The 23,962-nt window shown below is 34.8% G+C and overlaps 1 protein-coding gene across 3 annotated transcripts; it reads right to left on the bottom strand.

The window, feature by feature from the left end:
• Window positions 1-3,592: 3,592 nt before the first annotated feature.
• On the bottom strand, window positions 3,593-23,953 carry LOC148597738 (uncharacterized). Of its 3 annotated transcripts, XM_088559895.1 has the most exons (9): window positions 23,865-23,953; window positions 20,026-21,583; window positions 18,931-19,026; window positions 17,930-18,232; window positions 15,052-15,167; window positions 13,310-13,484; window positions 9,749-9,883; window positions 9,314-9,370; window positions 3,593-7,003 (listed from the first exon to the last, which is right to left on the bottom strand). In XM_088559895.1, the coding sequence occupies exons 2-9, from the start codon at window positions 21,557-21,559 to the stop codon at window positions 6,942-6,944; spliced, it is 2,478 nt and encodes an 825-aa protein (XP_088416021.1). In that variant the 5' UTR covers window positions 21,560-21,583; window positions 23,865-23,953; the 3' UTR covers window positions 3,593-6,941. The 3 variants fall into 3 exon arrangements, with proteins under 3 accessions (XP_088416021.1, XP_088416022.1, XP_088416023.1); XM_088559896.1 differs by lacking the exon at window positions 9,314-9,370; XM_088559897.1 differs by lacking the exons at window positions 9,314-9,370; window positions 9,749-9,883.
• Window positions 23,954-23,962: the final 9 nt, after the last annotated feature.

The raw sequence follows: 23,962 nt of genomic DNA on the forward strand, positions 1-23,962 counted from the left end.
GCTCATAAAAGGTCAAGTCCGGGGTAGACAAACGAGGAAAGGAAAACTATGACACGTTGAATAAATCAGTTTTCATGGTGCTGATGGATACACCATAACGATCCACGAGTTCATGATGACGACCATAAAACTTCTGTAGTGATGACTTCAATCTTGTAGCAACATAACCCTGTTCCAGAAGCCTATCTGTTAAGAGTTCTAGCGCGATACAAAAAGTCTGCGTAGTTTCGGCGAGCTCTGGCATAACGTATGAGTTGTGATATGAACACTACACGCAGGAGCCGAAGGGATGTTGCCACAGATGAAAGGAAAGTTGACAATTCTGAATGAAAAGTCATCACGTTTGTCGTAAAGTTTGGTCAATAGTTTTACAATCACATACATGTATATATTACGTAACTGAATATCTCTTTTGTGCCAAAGTTAGATGCAAATTTTAAAGGAAAATAAAACTGAGATATTGTTTCAGTGAACCACTTTTATATGGACCTTCTTTTTCTAGAAATCACTGTTCTTTTAAGGGTAACCGTATCGTTGGTTTCAGGGCAGCGTGCTCTCTTTGGGTGTAAAAGTTGTGGGTTCGATCTCCAACCGATTTACACCAAAGACTAAAATTGGTAGCCACTACGGCTCCCCCAAGGATGCGGTATTTAAGGGTATAGAGTGACGACTGGTTGGCTCGGAGTCGGAATAATGTGTCCGAGTGGGATTGCATGCCTACTTACGGGTTGTTGCTTCTGTTAGCTAACACAATGAAGACCTGGCTTAGAATATCGGACTAGTACAAACCAGGATGTGTTTGATTGGTCAATCGTTCTCGTCATTTTATCTGTCATAGGACGTCTAGCCAATCTTTAATAGTTCTGTCGAATTATTCATAAATAATACAAAAAATAAAATGTATTTAAAGGGTTTTTTTTTTAATTTTGCCGATATTCTAGCTGTCGTGAGATGCTTTTCTTAAGCTGGCCAAAAAATAACCTTGGCAATCATGATAGATTCTTAAAATTAAAAAAAAAATATTTTCAACACTGAAAGTTGGGTTTAGTAGCTACATACTGTTACATACAATTTTGAATTCAGTCGGAGCATACTATGTTAAAGTGTTAAAGCACCGGAAATCTTCCTCCTAATTACCATATAACTAGTCAAAGTTCTCTCATTTACAGATCAGTTCTAACCTTTCAGGGAACTGTCAGAAGAGCCGCCCTAGATCAGTTCTAACCTTTCAGGGGAACTGTCAGAAGAGCCGCCCTAGATCAGTTCTAACCTTTCAGGGAACTGTCAGAAGAGCTGCCCTAGATCAATTCTAACCTTTCAGGGAACTGTCAGAAGAGCCGCCCTAGATCAGATCTAACCTTTCAGGGAACTGTTAGAAGAGCCGCCCTATAACAGTTCTAACCTTTCAGGGGAAAAGTCAGAAGAGCCGCCCTAGAACAGTTCTAACCTTTCAGGGGAAATGTCAGAAGAGCCGCCCTAGAACAGTTCTAACCTTCCAGGGAACTGTCAGAAGAGCCGCCCTAGATCAGTTCTAACCTTTCAGGGAACTGTCAGAAGAGCCGCCCTAGATCAGTTCTAACCTTTCAGGGAACTGTCAGAAGAGCCGCCTTAGATCAGTTCTAACCTTTCAGGGAACTGTCAGAAGAGCCGCCCTATAACAGTTCTAACCTTTCAGGGGAAATGTCAGAAGAGCCGCCCTAGAACAGTTCTAACCTTTCAGGGGAAATGTCAGAAGAGCCGCCCTAGAACAGTTCTAACCTTTCAGGGAACTGTCAGAAGAGCCGCCCTAGAACAGTTCTAACCTTTCAGGGAACTGTCAGAAGAGCCGCCCTAGATCAGTTCTAACCTTTCAGGGAATTGTCAGAAGAGCCGCCCTAGAACAGTTCTAATCTTTCAGGGAACTGTCAGAAGAGCCTAGGGCGGCTCCTGAAAGTTTAGAACTGTTCTAGGGCGGCTTCTAGTTCTAGTTCTAACCTTTCAGGGAACTGTCAGAAGAGCCGCCCTAGATCAGTTCTAACCTTTCAGGGAACTGTCAGAAGAGCCGCCCTAGAACAGTTCTAAAAGTGTCATAGAACAGTTCTAGAACCTGCCCTTGTGATAGTACTACAAACAGAACCGGCTCTACGAGAACAGTTTTACTACTACAACCAGCTCTTCTGGCAGTTGTGGCAAGGCTGGCTCGACCAAAACAGTTCTACTACTAAAGCCGGCTCAGCTAGAACTGTCAGAAGAGCTGACTCTAAAACTGTCCGAGAACTGTTCTAAATTTGTCATAGTTTTTCGTGGAGTCCGAGTTGCTCATTTGCTTTAAAATTCACTTTGTATGTATGATTTTAGTTACTTTACGTTATTTGTTGTGTATGTCTGTTGTCCGTGTCTAGTCTTTGTCCCCGGATTACATTCTTTTTATTACCGCTATAACCTTGGTTTCCTTGATTACTCTTTCTGACAGTTCTAGGACATTTTTGTGAGAGGTTAGAGATTATCTCATCTGTACATGTACATGTACTTGTATATACAGCATTCATAGGGTAATTGCACGGATTTTTTACATGGTCTATTAAAAAGATTAAATATCAAATTGGTGATGAAATACCCACTACATGACTTTTAAACGAACCGATACTTTTTTTCTAAAGCGGACAAAATTTCATCCGCAAGTTACTGAAAGGATGTTTTCTATGTTTGCTACATGTACATGTATAAAGATAACAATTTTTACCACACATCTTATCGATGCTTTATCAAAGTTGCATATGTGACGATATTTTTAAGCCAATGATTAACGACATCTAATAGCTGTTGATACATGTACATGTATTAAATACAAAAATACCTTTTTTTCATATAAATATAAAAAAAATTGGTATACAGTACATGCAACTGTACATTGTACATGAATATTTTGAGGAGTAATCTATCACCGACAGCATTCTAACTAAATTAACTGATGTTGGGTTTATTTAATGGAAAAATTCAAGTACCTGTAAAATTATATATAACATATATGATTTTATTAACATGTTCGGCTCTGAATTCCCTTGATATTGTCCAGTTAAATTTTCAACTATCTGATAGCTTTTGTGTTTAGAAAGAGACTCAGGAGCCTATATCGCCTCAGTCACTAGGATACTGGGCAATATACAAGTTATTCTCTACAGCTATGAAGCACATGGACAAGCAGTTTCATCGGAATTGTGACAACAATTCAACATCTATAATTTCAAAATCGATGTGTTATAATAGAAGTCCTCTAATTCACCATTTCTGCCAATATTGGTCACCATTAGCTCAATTTTAGCCAAGTTACATTTGAATTTATGAGCCATAACTAATTTACTCATGACAGTGTTGCCTTTGAAACCTCAGCTGCACAAAAAAGATTGTGGAACGTATTCAGATCAACAATACTCTTTAGTTCCAAAATATAAGCCTCAGTAGTTTGAAAGAAGACGACGTGTGAAAACTAGTCAATAAGATGATTATATGGTACAAGTCTTCGTGCCTACACAGTTGATATTTATATACAAGTACCACATAATTTCTGACGATTTGACAGCAGACGACATGTGAATAAAAAGAAGACTGTAAAAAGAGGGTAATTTTTATTTCAAATCAGCAATACAGATCTAAAACATTTTAAAATTTACAGATTTTCTTTTTCAGTTTTAATGAAGGCACCAATCATTTTATTTGTGGGGAGTGTACGATTTGAAAAAAAAAATCAAGTTTTAACCCAAAAAAAAAAAGGCTTTTTTTCATTCGTCCATTGACAGAAACAATATCATGATTAAAAAAATTCCACAATAACTAAACAATGAAGATTTTCGTTTAAATGTATATATATATTTTCAATCAACAAAAAATCCAGAAAGCTCCTTCCCTAGAAGAAAATGGTCTCTGCCTTCATAATCAGAAGTAATGACATTATAAACAATTCAAATACCGTTCTGTGTAAGAATCAGGCAATGGGTGAAATTCATTTTTCTCAATTTTGTCTTTTTGTCATTAACATATTCAATACGTTTTGGAGGGTATCACATACTATTTCTACACTAGAAGTAGAGGGTATAAAATCTTACATATTGGAATTGAACTTGACATAATGACTTTTTTACCAGGGGTTTCATGCAAAATGTTTAATCTCAGTTACAAAGCATGTCTTCTTCATATGACACATTGAAACATTGGACATAAATAATAAATAAAAAAAGTGAATTAAGGAGGTATCCCTAAGAGAAGGGAAATAATTCTTGAAATCAGTGATATGTTTGCATCATATTCATTTTCATCAAAGCCTATCAAGCTTTCATTTGAAACAGAATGAAATCAGTCCAAATTGTTTTGATGCTTACATGACATTGATGTAAAATGCTTTAAACAAACGTTCCAGTGATTTGTAAGAGTTATGTCCCTTACCCAAGGTCTACCTCCTTAAAACAGTGCAAAATGAAAAAAAAATCTATGTATTTTTTAAGGGCTATTCCATTTAAATTTACATGGGGAAGGGATGCAACTTGCAAAAGACCAACCCCCCACCAATATAAAAAAAATTTGCCTACCCTTACCCCCAACATATAGTAGATTATTTAGATACCCCCAACAAAAAAATAAATAAATAAAAATGATCAATCTACTGAAAAATGCACTTGTAGTACTAAATTTTGGGAAATCAGAGCATCAAAATCTCCCAACCCCCAGGTGCATTGAATTAAAGAGATGAAATTTCACCCTACCGACAATATTAAATTTATCAAACATACCCCTACCAATATATAAAGAACATTTTTTACCCCCAACTAAGAAAAAAAATAAATAAATAATCGCATGCCTACAGATCTTGAATGGGTATAAATTTTCCATTAACACCATCCACCATCCTCCATAGAATTCCCATTGCATTTTCTGTTATCAAATACTTAAAATATCAAAATAAAAAAAAACTGACATTTAAACTGCTATTCTTTTTTTTTAATCTAATATACTTTATATACAGATTAATACTTTAAAAAACTTATTTCCCCATCCTCTCTATTCCAACATAATCAACAGAAGTTTACCCCATTCAAGTACTGTACTTCATGGTAAAATTTTGTACAGTTATGTCGAGTGGTATGCACTCTATCAATACATCAGACCATCTATTGTCATAGACGGGCGAGTGGTCCTCCATAAGTTAAGTGGTCAGGGCTCCTCGTTTAATGATAAGATATGCTGCTTCAATATTATATTAAATGAAGTTTATTTGTATTCATACAAGTACATGTAATTCTGTAAGTTAACAAAGATGATGATGGCCTTTCGAATTCTCCAAATATATATATAACTATAGAGTATAAGGCGGGGAGCGTTAGTGTGGTGGGATATCGCATCCTATCAAATTATTTTTATATATAATGTCAGGGAACAAATTTAACTTAAAAACTTTCTCCTTATTTTGCAACTGCTTGATTTCTTAGGATCTTAATGTAGAACTTATGAAAATCAAATTGAAAGTAAATAGTCGCCATTGTTGTTTGTATTGTAGAGGCATCTATAAATAGTTACTGTGCCTGGAATATATGTACTGCTTATACGCGACAGCACACAGTTATTATAGCTTGTATCTTTATTTTGAATTGCTTTTACGACTTTTAGTCAGCTAAAGATCCATTTCTGATGATTATAACGGCTATGTACCTATTGTCTTGTCTTCAGTAAGCTCAGGTCTTAAAGTTGACAGGTCTACTGACTGATGCGATATGAAATGATGCTTCAGCTTCCCGCCTTATATATTCTCAGATGCCGGCAGAAATATTCATACCTGGCCGGCATCTCAAAATACTAAAAAAGGAGTACATATATTCTAGCCGGCCCAATACCAAAACTTTTACAACTATAAATGAAACCTTCGTTCAAATTTTACCGGCATAAAACTTTGAATAAAGATAACTAATTACGTATGCGTTACCTCATCACAATGTTGCTAAGGATGCTAAATACACGAACGCTGATTGAAAACGTGGTTCCTTAAAAAATAGTAAAAGTTAATTGACTTTACAGATTGAAACTATCAGATAAATAATTAAAAACTTTTAAACTTCAACTGAGATGCGAAACATGTCTGTTTCTTAATAAAATAGAGATAATAAATATGTCCAAAAATAAAAACTTCCGATTTTCCAGTGTGCCGACAAAATGAAAGTAATCAATGAAATCTTAACTTTTAAAGATAGCGGAAAAAAATAGCAAAAGTATGACGATTCTACTGAAGCTGCAAATAGCTTGCATCTTTTGAAAGGTAAACATTCATCCTTAAACACACAAAATTCCTTAATTTCAACAAAAATAGCCCATATTACTCCATCCCATAAATCTCATTACTTTTGTTTTGAACTTTTATTAAATGAAATCTTTCTCAAATTATAACAACTTTAAGACAATGAAAGCAATTTGATGTTAATCAAATATAAAAAGACATTAAAAGAACAAGAAATGCCTTCCTTGTGGTTATTACACTATTAATAATACAGATATAAAATTGTTAGGCAGGACACAGCTTGATAAGACTACAACATTTAAGCCTGAAAAAGCTCTGAATTTTGATTGTGATTAAATATTTGACATGGGATAGGAACTTGACCAGGATAAAAAATACTTACAACCCCAGCCTTCCTTTTCTGGTATGGCACTTTGTAAAATTTAAAAGAGATCCATTCATTGATAGTCAAGTTTTAGTCAAGAAGTCACAAACATGCCTGTTTTGGCCCCTAATTTCTAAAGGGTTTAAGTCATAATCCCAAAAATTAACCACAACATTCATTTTGAGGCAATAGTTATTGTCTAGAAATGAAATGTCTACAGATGACCACAAAAACTATAAATGTATAGCAGCATAATACCATTAGATGGCCCCCAATTTTTTTTGAGGACATATAAAAACTATTAACTGTTACTGAGCTTCACTTTAGAAGATTGTCATCAGATCTGTCCAAATCTTTGCTATCAACATCCATTCCTTCTTCTGAAATTAAATTTTTACTTTTCTGCAAAATATGCTAAAATATTATAAATATGTTAAGAAAAATTGTTCCAATTACAATGAAAAAAAAATGTCTGAAGAGCTAAGCTGCATAAACACATAAACATTACAAGGGAAATCAAACTCCTCTGAAACCAAAATCAAATTTTCTTCAAAAATTCAGATCACAAGACAATTATAAAAACATTTGAGTAAACTTTGAAGTTTACACAAGTCACATATCACTCAGAAACTAAAAATCCTATTCTCCTAAAATAGATACTTATCATTTGACCATCAAGAAAAACAATTATGTAAAGTTTAAAGAAATATTAATAAGTAACTCTGAATTAACGGTGTAACATGTTGAGTTGATGGATCAGCATTTGTACACTATACAACAAGTCTTTAAGGGCAGAACTAACTTTCACAATTCAATAACAATTTCTTCCAAGAAAAATTATTCACATTCATTGACTTTTGGTTTGACAGAGGGAGGGGTAAAGACAACTTACAATGGCAGCAGCATTTGAATTAATTAATACTCAAACTGATATTCAAACTCGGTCTGTGTTTTATTATATTAAAAACAATGTTTTCACGTTCTACAAGAAAACCATATATGAAAATCAGAAAACTTTGAAAACAAACAGGAGCTTCATTCTATAAAGACAAATATTGTAGTCTAAAAAAATATTAAATTCTGTCTAAAGTGTTTTTTGTGTTTTTGTAAACATGTGAAGGTAATTATGGGTATCCGTAAAAGTTTTAATTTTCATGGTGTACTAATTTTTTTCTATTTTCACGGTGGACAGAGAAGCGTGGAAAACAAAACCCACAAATTTGAGTTTTAACACTATAGAATGCTTGTCTTTTTTTAAACCATGAAAATTGATAAACGTTAATATGTTCACATAACAGAATCTGCGTGAACTGCTCAAATGTCTCAGGCCTTAACCCCCAAAATTCAATAGCAGCTTTCCTAATGTGGTTTATGGCACTTTGTACAATTTCAAAGACATCCATTCAATCCTAGTCAAGTTACTGTTTTCGGCCATATAATGTTTGCACTAATTCCTACAATACTTATAGAGGTAGACCTAGGATAAGGGACACAACTCTTAAAAATCATTGGAACGTTTGTATTCACCACTTTACAACAATCTTTCATATAAACATCTAATTAACTTGGATTCATTTTATTCTGCTTCAAAAGAAAGCTTGAAAGGCTTTGGTGAAAATGAATATGATACAAACTTATTACCAATTTCATGAGTTATGTCCCTGACCATAAGTCTATCTCCTTAAATCATAACCACCAATATCAATCACCGCCTTTTTTTATGGTGAATGGCTTCATGTGGTACAAAAAAAAATCAGAATACCTACACTTAACTTACTGACCAAAGGTTGACGACAGATGACTGTGATACACTCAACTTACTGACCAAAGGTCAACGACAAGGATGACTGTGATACACTCAACTTACTGACCAAAGGTCAACGACAAGGATGACCGTGATATACTCAACTTACTGAACCAAAGTCGATGACAAAGATGACTGTGGTACACTCAAATTACTGACCAAAGGACGACGACAAAGATCACCGTGATATACTCAACTTACTGACCAAAGGTCGACGACAAAGATGACTGTGATACACTCAACTTATTGACCAAAGGATGACGACAAAGATCACTGTGATACACTCAAATTACTGACCAAAGGACGACGACAAAGATGACTGTGATACACTCAAATTACTGACCAAAGGTCGACGACAAAGATGACTGTGATACACTCAACTTACTGACCAAAGGACGACGACAAAGATGACTGTGATACACTTAAATTACTGACCAAAGGACGACGACAAAGATGACTGTGATACACTCAAATTACTGACCAAAGGTCGACGACAAAGATGACTGTAATACACTTAAATTACTGATCAAAGGACGACGAAAAGGACGACTGTGATACACTCAACTTACTGACCAAAGATTGCCAACAAAGATGATTGTGATGGTTGACGACAAAGATGACTGTGATGGTCGACGACAAAGATGACTGTGATACCATGATAATTTTTTTGTGGTTGTATAAGATGTTTTAAGAAGATAAAATTCAGACAGATCTTCAAAAAACATGCAGGTAGTGGATGCATATTACTAAGCCAAATGTCATGCACACATTACAACCTGATCATGCTGACACTTCATTATCATTTCAAATAACAAATTCACATGACAAGTTTTCAAAGTATTATCTGGTACTGTATATCAATGTTTAAGTTGTTGACATTCATTACCTGCTGTTCCACTGGACAATGCCACAATATCACCACTACTTGTCTGTATTCCATTCTCTAAAAGAAAAAAAAGATCCTTTCAGTGAATGTCCTTGCAAAATTCAGGCAGTGGGTTGCAAATGACAATTTTTTTTTTCAAAATTTCTTATCCATTTCATATCAGAAATGAATCCTTTCTGAAAGTTGAAAGATGTTTTTTTTTTATCAACTTCATCCATTAAAGAGAAATAAATTACATAGAAAGCATTGAAGAAAGGGAGATAACCCCTTTTCTCTGAACCATCCGTTAACTTTATACTATTTGACATCTATTATATACACACGTTACATTGAAACAAACAAAAAAAATCAGCGGGACAAATTTACATAGTGCCACCCATAAAATAGGATTTTTGTTTATTTTTACAGAGACAGCCTCTTAAATACAATACTGACTATTCTTTCTCCTGATCCTATAAACGATGACCACAATCAGTACAGCAATACCAACAACAACAACACCAACACCAACAACCCAGCCAATCCATTGGTCATTATCATGCACTTCTTGACCATACGGCAGCTCAACACCTACAATCATTAATAACATGAGGCATGGTATCCAAAAACAACTGTTACCAAAAATGAAATAAAGTATAAGTTTTTAAAAGAATGGGGCAAAACGGAACAAATCTGAAACATAGCATTACATGTCAAAACCTGACAATTTAATTGACACAACAAAGCTTTCTCTATATGAAAAGTCATTTTTTTTTATCACTGCATCACTGGATATGCTCAGAAATTTTTCAATAGAATGTTAGAAAAATGAAGTTTTTAACAGAGTTATATTCAAATTAAAGTTTCAAAATGGTGGTTTCTTCCATAACGTGTTTCACCCACTGCATGATTCTTACAGAGACAGATGCTTAAGTCTACTCTAGATGTTAGTCTTCTTATCACCTAGGAAGATGAGGCTGACAGTTTACTTTAAACATATTGTTCATTGCTCATGATCGGATGGATCGGACAAAAGTAAATCATACTTATCGAATCCTTTCCTAAGTAAAAATACATGTGTTTCTGGGAATATTTTGTGTCTACACATAAGATTTGTTTGCCCTTCCAGACAAGTACTATTGATGTCTGCACGTGACAACAACACCAACCAGTCAAAAACTAATATTTTAACTTCCTGCCAACTTTAATTTTTAGGGTATGTTAGCAGAAACACAAGTATTTTTTTCTTTGTCAAAATTATAAAAAAAAATGCTTTACTGATGTTACTTTAGCCCATTCTTCCCTAATACCATAGGTCTAATACCATAGGGTTAATACCATAGGGCTAATACCATAGGGCTACTACCATAGGGTTACTACCATAGGGCTAATACCATAGGGTTAATACCATAGGGTTAATATCATAGGACTAATACCATAGGGTTAATACCATAGGGTTACTACCATAGGGCTAATACCATAGGGTTACTACCATAGGGTTAATACCATAGGGCTAATACCATAGAGTTAATACCATAGGGTTACTACCATAGGGCTACTACCATAGGGTTACTACCATAGGGCTACTACCATAGGGCTACTACCATAAGGCTAATACCATAGGGCTAATACCATAGGGTTAATACCATAGGGTTAATACCATAGGGTACTACCATAGGGTTACTACCATAGGGTTAATACCATAGGGCTACTACCGTAGGGTTAATACCATAGGGCTAATACCATGGGGTTACTACCATAGGGCTAATACCATAGGGTTACTACCATAGGGCTAATACCATAGGGTTACTACCATAGGGTTAATACCATAGGGCTACTACCATAGGGCTAATACCATAGGGTTACTACCATAGGGCTAATACCATAGGGTTACTACCATAGGGCTACTACCATAGGGCTAATACCATAGGGTTACTACCATAGGGTTAATACCATAGGGCTAATACCATAGGGTTACTACCATAGGGTTACTACCATAGGGCTAATACCATAGGGTTACTACCATAGGGCTAATACCATAGGGTTAATACCATAGGGCTAATACCATAGGGTTACTACCATAGGGCTAATACCATAGGGTTACTACCATAGGGTTACTACCATAGGGCTAATACCATAGGGCTACTACCATAGGGTTACTACCATAGGGCTAATACCATAGGGTTACTACCATAGGGTTAATACCATAGGGTTACTACCATAGGGCTAATACCATAGGGCTAATACCATAGGGTTACTACCATAGGGCTAATACCATAGGGTTACTACCATAGGGCTAAATCATAGGGTTAATACCATAGGGTTACTACCATAGGGCTAATACCATAGGGTTACTACCATAGGGTTAATACCATAGGGTTACTACCAAAGGGCTAATACCATAGGGCTAATACCATAGGGCTAAATCCTAGGGTTAATACCATAGGGTTACTACCATAGGGCTAATACCATGGGGCTAATACCATAGGGTTAATACCATAGGGCTAATACCATAGAGTTAATACCATAGGGTTACTACCATAGGGCTAATACCATAGGGTTACTACCATAGGGTTAATACCATAGGGCTAATACCAAAGGGTTACTACCATAGGGTTAATACCATAGGGTTACTACCATAGGGCTAATACCATAGGGTTAATACCATAGGGTTAATACCATAGGGTTACTACCATACGGCTACTACCATAGGGTTACTACCATAGGGTTAATACCATAGGGCTAATACCATAGGGTTACTACCATAGGTTAATACCATAGGGTTACTACCATAGGGCTAATACCATAGGGTTAATACCATAGGGCTAATACCATAGGGTTAATACCATAGGGTTACTACCATAGGGCTACTACCATAGGGTTACTACCATAGGGTTAATACCACAGGGTTACTACCATAGGGCTAAAACCATAGGGTTACTACCATAGGGTTAATACCATAGGGCTACTACCATAGGGTTCATACCATAGGGCTAATACCATGGGGCTACTACCATAGGGCTAATACCATAGGGTTACTACCATAGGGCTAATACCATAGGGCTACTACCATAGGGCTAAATCAAAGGGTTACTACCATAGGGTTAATACCATAGGGCTACTACCATAGGGCTAATACCATAGGGTTACTACCATAGGGCTAATACCATAGGGTTACTACCATAGGGCTAATACCATGGGGTTACTACCATAGGGTTACTAGCATAGGGCTAATACCATAGGGTTAATACCATAGGACTAATACCATAGGGTTAATACCATAGAGTTAATACCTCCACAACCAAATTTGACTATTATTATAATATTTGTTATATTATATAAAAAACAAAGAGATCTCCTGGTCCATGGTCCCAGTTTTAATGGAGTCTGTGTTGTTCATTTACTCTGTTTCTTTGTATGTATTATTTTTAGTATTTCATATTCTTTGTTGTGTGTGTCTGTTTTCCCTGTCTGGTTTTTATCCCTGGATAACTTTCTTTCGATTTCCACAAGAATCTTGGCTATCTTGATTACTCTTCCACATCCAATCCCTACCTGGTATTTTTGTATTAGTAAATCTTGTGGTTTCAATAATTTTTTTCAATTTCTTTGTGTAAGTTTGTTTGTTTTAATTTTACATGAACATGGAGGCTCCCATTGGATAGTGTAGGTGTCAGCTGCCAGACTCCTATTAGATACAGTGTAATTGTTACCAGTGCCAGGCTCCCTTCTGGCATATAATCATCTTGAAATTCATGGACATATTATTGGTATAATTGTGTGATTTTCATTGAAGCGATTGAATAACGATACAAAAAGTATGCATTTAATGAACTTGACATAATTTACTATCCCACCCCCTACAACTGGGAATTTTTTTGCAAGAAATCTCAAATTTTTACATATGTACCCTCCAAAAAATGTCTTGTCACACTTCACTTGACACTTTTTTTTACCCCCCCCCCCACAAACCTGAAATCCTGGATCCACCCCTTGCATGTGTGTTAAATAACTTACTAGAACAGTTAGGCACCCCCTTGTAAATAATTATCTTTTCACCACGAAACAAACTCTGGTAGAATACTTTAACTGAGGAAATATTGGTCTTGCTGATACTGATTTTTAGCACACTTTGATGAAGAATTCCAACTTTTTCTCTCTTTTCCACATCAACAGAAACCATTTCTCCATTCTACAATAAATACAAGACTGTTTCAGTTTTATAGCCACATGACCCTTACATGTACTACAAGTAAAAATGCAAAATGTATAAAAATGCCAAATTCATATTAACACAACATACAACATAATTTTAAAGTGTAAGTCCCTGTAAGAATCAGGCAGTACGTGAAGCATGGTATGAAAAGACACATCATTTTGACAGTGTAATTTAACTATCTGCACCATCAACATCAAGGAAAACAGACCATATTTTCCTTCTCATGTTTCCCTTCATTGAAATGCACTGAAAATAAACATTTCAAGGGCAAATAACTCTGTCAAAAACCTATTTTTTATAAGATCCTATTGCAAAATTTCTGAATGAATTCAATGATGCCGACATCAAATAATGGTCTTTTCAAATAAAGAAAGCATCCTTGAGTGAAATCATATCATCAGATCAGTGGGGTTTTGACATTCATGTTTCTGATCTTTCTAATTTTGCCTGATTCTTACAAACACTTCCACTTAATACCAATATAGTACTGGACAAAATCTATACATGCAATGACTACTTATGCAAAATGTCATTGGACATAAATCAGTTACAGACCAATCATGGATCCACCAAATCAGTAACTGCTTGGTTTTTATACATTGTATCTTCATGAATTTATATATTTTACTGATCAGTTTGGTCTCTTTTGGCTATAATAAAAAAAAATCCTAGATTCTCATCCAGTTTTTTTTTTAAATTTTAGGGTGGATGGGTGGCAAAATTTGATGTTTTCATTTTTTATTAATTTTCTTGAAAAATGTTGTCATTATGAAAAGGGCGAAAAAATCAGGTCAGGAAGGAATGGGAAACTAGGACGTTTTTCGGACACAGTTGGTATTGAATAACCTTTAACATCATGTAACATCCATGATGCTTAACCATGGTAACCTAACCAATGAAGCTTACAATCTCCTATTTCATTTGACAAATGTGATTGCAACCATGAAATTAAAGGCTTCATTGGGTGGCATTGGTGTTTTTGGGAAATTTTCCATTTAAGTTCTATATATTGAATAATCTTTAATATCTTGAAAAATTGGAATTAGACTACTAGTTGAATCAATAAAATTACTGAAATTTGAAACATAATATGTATTCAAGCCCCTGTGATAAGTACTTCATGATAAAACTAATACAAACAAGAGGAAACACAGAAACATGGACAAGGGTAAAACAGTATATCCCCTTATATTTTTGGAGCAAAGATATAAATGTAAATTTTCATACTAAAGTAAATGTAAAACAAAAGTCATTATATTGATTCACTAGGTAAAGAAGTGTATAAATGGAAGAATGGAAGAAACCAATCAGTAAAATGTATAACTGGTAACACCAGCCATCACATGATTTAAAATGGAAGCAATCACCAGTTTAGCGGATCTCACTGACAGATCTATGATGAATTAGAAACTGATCAATGATCAATGAACGATTGTAATTATAGTTACATAAGCATTGGTTCCAGTTCATGTTCTGTACAAGAATCACTTAACCAGTACCATGTTATTGCCTGAATTGTAAAGAAAATATAATTGCCTACCACCACAGCTGAAAATGTAAAATTTTCAGGCACATGCAAAACTGCCATTTCAAGCTGAGTTATCTTTGAAATGTATCTACAGGATAGCTGGTTGTCTTGATCATGAGAGACAAAAACTGAAAAATTAACAGAATATGTGTAGGCATATTGAAACTTAATCAGAACAAATCAAGTTTTCTTCATAGTAATTGGTTCACAGTTAATAAACTCCATAAAAGGTGGATTGATTGTGATTAAACGTCCTATGGCAGATATTTCCAGCATTTTAGGATGAGAAATTTTGACAGATGGAACACATCAAGCCACCCACTAGTGCAACACAATGAGTTCATTATTAAAAAATGTTGGTTTTCTGTTTGTCAACTTGCAACTTTAGAAGTAAGTAGGTAGGTAGGAGATTTTCTTTCTCCTAGAAAAGTCAAAAAGTGAAGCCAATGTGCTTAAAATAGAATAAAAAAAATTACTTGGAAAGGATGAAAAACAAATAGATCAGGTAGGTTATTAATAAGTAGGTCATTAACAGCAAACCAACATTTTTTTTAAGTTGGCCTGAACCAGATTTGTATTGCGTAGGCTCACAGAAGTAACAGCTAGCAGACAAGCATATTACCCTAATATTTCACTCTGAGCCAACTGTCACTCTACATCTGGCTGGGTGGTGGAGAAGCAGTGATTGCCAATTTTAAAGCAAGGTGCGACTTACATTGTAGTTGGGAGTCCCATACTCAATACAACCACACTAAATCATACCACTAAGGAGGTCATGAAGACTCCATGTGGTAGAAATACTGCTTTGGTCTATACATGTTTCCAGATTCATCCAATTTTACCTATTGTTAAACAGACTGTAGACATTACTGAAAATATTAAGGGACTCACACTTGACAATATCATTTCCTGCTCACATATTTGTTTGACTTTGATATGGAATTGTATTTTATATCAAAATATAAATTCATACAGAATGTAACTTGATAGAAGACAATGTCCTCAATATGAATCTAAGATATAAACAAGAAAGGAAGGAGAGTCTGACATGAAGTTAATTCCTGTGAAACTTTTAAGGATTTCTGGATTAAGTGAAGCCAAAATGGCCAATTAGTACCAAATGAGAAAACAACGGTTATACATATTCAAGTAGCCCTTCCGATAAGATTCATTAATGCTGGAAAGTCTACACATCTTTATTTTTGAGATTTTGTTTTAAATGTTGTTGGAAACAGGTGGTGACATGTAACTTTTTATATAACCCTTATTCTTCAGAGATAAAAATCATATAGAATATATTGTAAAATTCAAAATTAAGGGAGATAACTTTGTAAATGACACAAAATACAATAGAAACCATTGGATTTTCAATGTGAATTATCTCCTAAGAGCAGACAAATTTGAACAAATAATTATCCATTTCATTACATACACCTAAAAAGCAACTAACAGTAATAATAAAAATGAAAAAAGTATAGCCTTTTTTGGGCTGTATCACATATTACAGAATTTGCACGATTCTTACAAAGACTGTGTTTCAGTACAGTTTTATTTACGCTATTTTCAAAGTTAGGCTGTAACACGAAAATATAATTGTTGTAAATATTTTCCTTGAGAAATATTATAATACATCTGAGGAAGTATCATGAATTTAAAATTGTGTGAAAGCAGATGAATTGCAAAAACTGAAATAAATAGACGACAGCACTGAATACCAAACAAAGTGTTGTTAGCACAAGGGGTTTTTGAATATTGCAAAAATTGTAGCATGAACAAAATTTAAAAGATTACTGTTTACACGATCATCACATTCAAAAGTATTTCAACATTGTTATCCTACACTGTAAACATATACTCAAATAGCAACAATCTTTACTTTCTTTGGTCAACATAAAAAAAAAACATTTCAAAGCTTTTTATCGATGTGAAATTTCCACCAATTTTACTTGGTTAAAACTATTGCTCTTCACTTCCTGTTTATAATCTTAAAATATCAATGATATGATTGATACTCCTTGAGACATTTAGGTTCCCTGCACGCATGATACTGAAACACCCTAAACACGCACCATGCGCACCATAAACAAATGCTTCTATTGTGTGTTGAACGCGAGATAAACAAATGCTCTCAGCATGTATAAATGCACAATAAATGGTAGCTCCTAGCGGGCCTTTAAATGCACGATAGATGAATGCTCATTTAAATGCATGATAGATGGATAATAATAACAATAACAAATAATTAACAAAGAAAACATAAATGAATGCTTGTATCATGCATTTGAACGAACGCTCCCAGCGTGCATATAAACAACATTTCTATATGATTTTAAACGAACACCAAACGATGTGTAAATGCATGATAAACAATGCACAAATGCTAAAATGGGAAACATGAATGTTTCAAGGAGTGTAAATTGTATTAAATTGAACATGCTTAGCACTTCTAATGCTTCTTGACACATTTCTGCAAGACTTATGTCCCTAAATGAAAATTTATGACTTAATATCTTTCAAGGCAAAAAAGGGTGTCTCTCAAATCTTCAGTTCATTTAAATTTCTGGTAGATACACATGTCTGATTCTGATGATATACATGTATAATTCTGATAGATATACATGTATGTTTCCAATAGATATACATGTCTGATTCTGATAGATATACATGTAATATTCTGATCAATATATGTGTATGATTCTGATAGATATACATGCATGATAGAGATAAATAGAGGTGTATAATTCTGATAGATATATGTGTATGATTTCGATAGACATACATGTATAATTCTGATAGATATACATGTATGATTTCTATAGATATGCATCTATAATGCGAGAATCAAACTAATGGTATTAAACAGCAAGAACTAAGTTGAATATATACTTACTCGGATCTTTAGAAGGATAAAAGTTAGCTCTCTGGTAAAACCCAAGACGGAAACTGTAGTTAGCTAAGAAATCTTGTTCTGTACAGTTTTCTAAAAGAATTGTACAACAATCACGTGATCCTCTAAGTTGGTACTTTTTGCTCCTGTTTTCCTCATAAATATCACCAGTGTTATTTTCAGCAGCAGCAATATCCTGACCATTTCTATGCCAAAAACCATTCCCAATACAGCCATAAAGTTTGTAGCTGCATGCTGCCAACATTAAATCACTGTTTGTTACCATGCTCATTCTCGTTTCATAATCTTGAAAGAAAACCAAAAAAATCAACATACACAGGCAAATGTAATAATTATATGGTGCTCGATTCTCATGTGTGGCATATTTGCCTACATACATGTACATGACGCCAGATTAAATAAGATATGCGTTTCCTATTATTATACCAATTTCTTTTAAGATAAAAACAGTGTACCATGAAGTTTTTTTGACATTTTTCAATAAACACTGTTGATGTCACAATGTTTCTTCTCTAGGCTCAATGGAAAAAAATATAAAATATTGCTACCTATCAACCATATATATGTTCTAAGAGGAAACACACATTTGTTTTTATTTTTTTTATTTTTTGCCTTCTCTCATTTGTTTGCAATAACATTTGATAATAGTTGGTTGATAGTCACTTACACAGACAAATGTGATACACATGAGAATCAGATGGTTTGCACCATATGATTATCATATGAGGCACATTTTGGTGTGTAATACTGTGAAGGTACTTTTATTTATGGGTAGAAATTTTTGTAATCAGTTCATGGATTCTCAAATTCATGGATTTGACCATTCTATCAAACAAATGAATGGGAAATTTCCTTTTCATTGAGAATTCAAAATTCAAAAATTGGTGCCCAACAAACACTAGTACTTTCCCAGTAGCACTTGTATTTTTTTAACAACATAATGTTTTGTCTTTATTTCAGCATGTAGTAAGAATGATACTTACTGGTGTAATTAGTCTGACCAGTAGCGATAGTATGTTGGATGTTTAACAAGAACAGAACCAATATGGGTAACCAGCAGATACTGATATATTTGTTTACTGAAAAAGAAATGAAAACAAAGACTAGTAATGCTTTTAAACCTAGAATATAGAAATGACTCAACAATCCAACAGCAGTATCACAAGAGCACAATGACTTCACATATTTCCCCATCCTGGAAATAATCTATAAGTCAATGTGCTCTTATAATATTACTGAATTTGAAAGCCATTTTAAAGAATTCTTCAAGCCGTTAATCTATAAAACCTTTTATTTATCAATCAGATTCTGGTAGCATGCTTGTCTTGAGTGCTGGAGGTCATGGTTCGACCCCAGGCCGAGTCACACAAAAGACTTTAAATTGGTAGTCACTGCTTCTCTGCCAAGCAAGAAGTACTAAGGGATTAGAGTGATGACTGGTTTGCTGTTGGTTTGACGAACTACAAAACTGTTCAGCCTGTCCGTCTAGTACAAAGCATGGTCATTTTGATCCTCCTAAAATCCATGAAATATCTGCCATACGATGTTAAACCATGATCAATCAATCAAATCACAACCACATGAAGTGCAACTAGATATGCCCACGTATAGATGGGGCAAATAAAGACAAAAAATATTCATGCTTCAAAAGCCCTGAATTTGATTAAATATTTGAACAAAATATACAAATATCCCAAACATGCATAGTCTTTGGGGTTAATTTTTTGAAATTAAATGCACAAATAAGATGCTCCAAGCATACAAAATGAGCATTTTATGTATTTTTTTTTCGTTTTCATTGCAGTACAAAATGTATTAAAAAAACATGTCAGAATATTCATTTTGCATCAGAAAAGACCAGTAGTTTTGTTTGGTAATCAAAATCTTAGGATCAGCAGAAATTATAAAGTACTTTTCTTCAACGTAGAAGAAAGATTTTATTCACTACTTCCTTATAATTTTAAGATTTCTATATTCTGAGATTCATTCTGATCCACATGAGTAGCATATTGAATACAAAAATGCTGTAGATTATAGGAAAAAAATATGCACCTCACAAAATTTCTTAAACTACTTACAATCAAAACCATGACAACTTCTACTACCATCTTGCCTCTTTGGAGTGCCCTCTACATGTCTACTCCCATTGCCACCATCCTGCCTCTTTGGATTACCCTCTACATGTCTACTCCAATTGCCACCATCCTGCCTCTTTGGATTACCCTCTACATGTCTACTCCCATTGCCACCATCCTGCCTCTTTGGATTACCCTCTACATGTCTACTCCCATTGCCACCATTCTGCCTCTTTGGACTGCCCCCTACATGTTTACTCCCATTGCCACCATTTTGCCTCTTTGGATTACCCTCTATATGTCTACTCCCAATGCCACCATTCTGCCTCTTTGGAGTGCCCTCTACATGGCTACTCCCACTGCCACCATACTGCTTCTTTGGATTACCCTCTACATGTCTACTCCCATTGCCACCATCCTGCCTCTTTGGGTTACCATCTACATGCCTACTCCAATTGCCACCATCCTGCCACTTTGGACCAGCCTGTGCTTGTCTACTCCCACTGCCATCATTCTGCCTCTTTGGAGTGCCCTCTACATGTCTCCTCCCATTGCCACCATCCTGCATCTTTGGATTATCCTCTTCATGTCTACTCCCAATACTCTCATTTTGCCTTTTTGGATTACCCTCTACATGTCTACTCTCATTGCCACCATTGCCACCATTCTGCCTCTTTGGAGTGCCCTCTACATGTCTACTCCCATTGCCACCATCCTGCCTCTTTGGATTACCCTCTACATGTCTACTCCAATTGCCACCATCCTGCCTCTTTGGATTACCCTCTACATGTCTACTCCCATTGCCACCATCTTGCCTCTTTGGATTACCTTCTACATGTCTACTCCCAATACTCTCATTTTGCCTTTTTGGATTATCCTCTAGATGTCTATTCAAATTGCCACCATCCTGCCTCTTTGGACCACCCTCTGCATGTCTACTCCCACTGACACCATCTTGCCTATTTGGACTTTTCTCTGCATGTCTATTTCCATTGCCATCATCTCCTCTATTTTGACTGCCCTCTACATGTATATTTACACTTCCACCATCTTGCCTATTTGGACTGCCCTCTGCATGTCTCCTACCATTGCCATTACCTTGCCTAATTTGAATGCCCTCTGCTTGTCTACTCCCACTACCATTATCTTGCCTCTTTGAACTACCATCTTCCAGCCAACTTAGATTATCACCTTTGTGCCTACTTGGACTACCATTTCCATATCCACTTGGACTTTCATCTTCATGTCCACTAAGACTACCATCTCCGTCACATCTCTGACTACTGTATTTATGTTCCAGTAACCACTGACTGCCACAATCTTCATGTAAACTTGGACTAACATCTTCACATGAGACTGTTTTAGTGGATAAAACAACAGAGGACTGATGATACTCATCATAAAGGTTTCTATGCATTGAACTGCCGTTTTCAAATTCCTTTTGTGGGCATTCCTGGACAATTTTTTGCACTTGAAATGTTGATCCAAATCCAAAGTAAGAGTCTATACAATCACTGTGAGGGGCATAATCAGCCATTATACCTCTTTTTCAATGAAATGTCTAAAAGCAGAAAAATAATATTTACATTATGTGCAAATGCAACAATATTAATCTAGCGGCAAAAATGTCACTAATCTATTCTAAGAAATATCAAGATACTCAAACATTTTAATGAAGGCACAACATAAATTATCAATAAGCATTGTTCTCACAGGGCTATCCTAATGACGTGCTTGAAACTGCTATCATAACTTTTATCACTGTACTTATTAAATAACACACATGGATATCTGAAATCGATTTTCGTTACAATGTAGAATAGGCAATGTGCTTACAATCATGTGGTAAAGTCAAGAGGGTAATGCAATAAAAATGTACACTAAAGAAAGCACTATATGTCACAATATAATATGTATGCAGAGAATCCCTGAACATTTGGGTAATCGGTGAAAAACTGGACAGGCTAACCTAAAATCAATCACAAACCTTCAAGACCTTGAAGCATGAAACTGCAAGCATTGTAATAAATTCTAGTTTAATTAAGCCAATACTTGTTGAAGAGTAATCAAGGGAATCAAGTTTATAGCAGTAATCAGAAGAATGTAATCCAGGGACAAAGACCAGCAGAATTTTTCACAAAATATCGTAGGTGTAAAATTAGTTGTAAGTTATGATATCATAATAGAATTAAGTATAGGGTATGTAAGTCTTGTCACGTGACTCAGTGATTTCATGAAAATGGGTCCTCATCTCCCATTCAAATGCATAGAGATTCGTCATTAACAGAGCAATGAGTTCAATGTTAAAAGCAAAATATATTTTTGTGAAAAAATACTGATAAAAAATGACAAATATCTAGTTCTGAATACAAAGGTTAAGAAAAGCATAGAAACAGAAGATTTTGCATAGTGATGGTACAAGACTACAATTATCTGCCCTTAGCTTTTCGTTGTATACAAATATAGTTCCTATAATAGGGGATTTTTCAAAAAAATTTTAGAAACACTTCCTTTCAGAACTTCTCATACTTTTTGTGCTCAAATGGAAGAGGAATAATGAAATTATTTTAGATGTGTTGAAATGAGAAATTTGACATTTAGGTGGTGATTTGGTGAGGTAAAAAAAGGTCAAGTTTGTGACATCCGGAAGCCATTTTGGGTCATTTTTTTGGGTATCTCTGTGTTTATGGATATAAATTGAAAAAATAATGGTAAATTTCTTTATTTTTTTTATATAAGTTGTTGGAAGGTTCATATTAACATCCCTGAAAATCTTAATTGAATTGCGCCGGTGAAATTTTTTTTAAATTACAGAAAGGCTATAAAGAAGATAATGGGAAAATTAATTGTGGTTTCATGCCTGATACAGCGTTTTCATTTCCCGTTAATTTTATGTTAAATTTTAGTTATTGTTTGGAGGCTTTTTTTAGCCCCACAATGCAATTTTTTTTAACTCTCTATGCAATCTAACATGGCTGCCACAAATTCTGTATCTGGAAATGAACAAAAAAAGAGCGAAATAGAAAACCTAATTTTACTCTGGAGGCAACTTCCATAATGCAAGATGAGGTTGAAAGAAACTACGCCATCCTCAATTAAAAAAAAAAGCTATCTGAGGAAGGATTGCCATACTAAATTGTTCTGCCCCTAGAATACATGTATTGCAGCGGGGCAAATAAATCAATGCAGACAGTTAACTCGATATTCTTTATGGTGTTCATAAACAAATGGTAAAAAGCTACGAAGAGAAAAATTTAACAAATTTTACAATACAATCTTTGACTTCACTGATTTAAACATACAATGTACATTGTACATCAACACATGTGTAATTGAGTGCATAAAAATATTTGTAATGTCAATAAAAAAGTCTCACTGAGAATGCTTTAGTGTTAAGTTACATCCATGTTTTTTTAGTAAAATTAAAGAAAGCCAAATCAACAAATTGCTGAGAAATACATGATAAAAATCGTCATTTTGAAAATCTAACATTATAATAAAGAATTGAAATGGGAAAAATGTCAGAGACAACCACCTGCCAAGGAATGGGAAATTGACAGCCTACACCAAAAATGACTAGTATCATGTATCATTAAACATAATAAAAAAATAATTATAAAAATTACAAATGATTGTCATTAGAACAAAATATAGTTCAACAATCCTATACACGAATAATAGGCAACGAGGTCGGGATCGCACACCAAATCGTAGGTAAACCTTAAAATCGTACCTACATGTAAAAGTTAATAAATGAAGGTATTATAAGAATTACTGAAACAGGACTTAATAAACACTTGCAGTTATACAAATATATGCTGAGGATTCATAAAATGACTTACACTGTGCTTATTTATGGCTAGGAACAACAAAAATAATTGCTTGACTTAGATACTTCAGGTGACCGACCACCTTCCGAATTGAAGAACGTAGTAAAGGC

This window comes from Perna viridis, chromosome 14, assembly GCF_037379345.1.
Source record: "Perna viridis isolate PV_CMFRI_1.1 ecotype Kerala chromosome 14, ASM3737934v1, whole genome shotgun sequence".
NCBI classification, from domain to species: domain Eukaryota; kingdom Metazoa; phylum Mollusca; class Bivalvia; order Mytilida; family Mytilidae; genus Perna; species Perna viridis.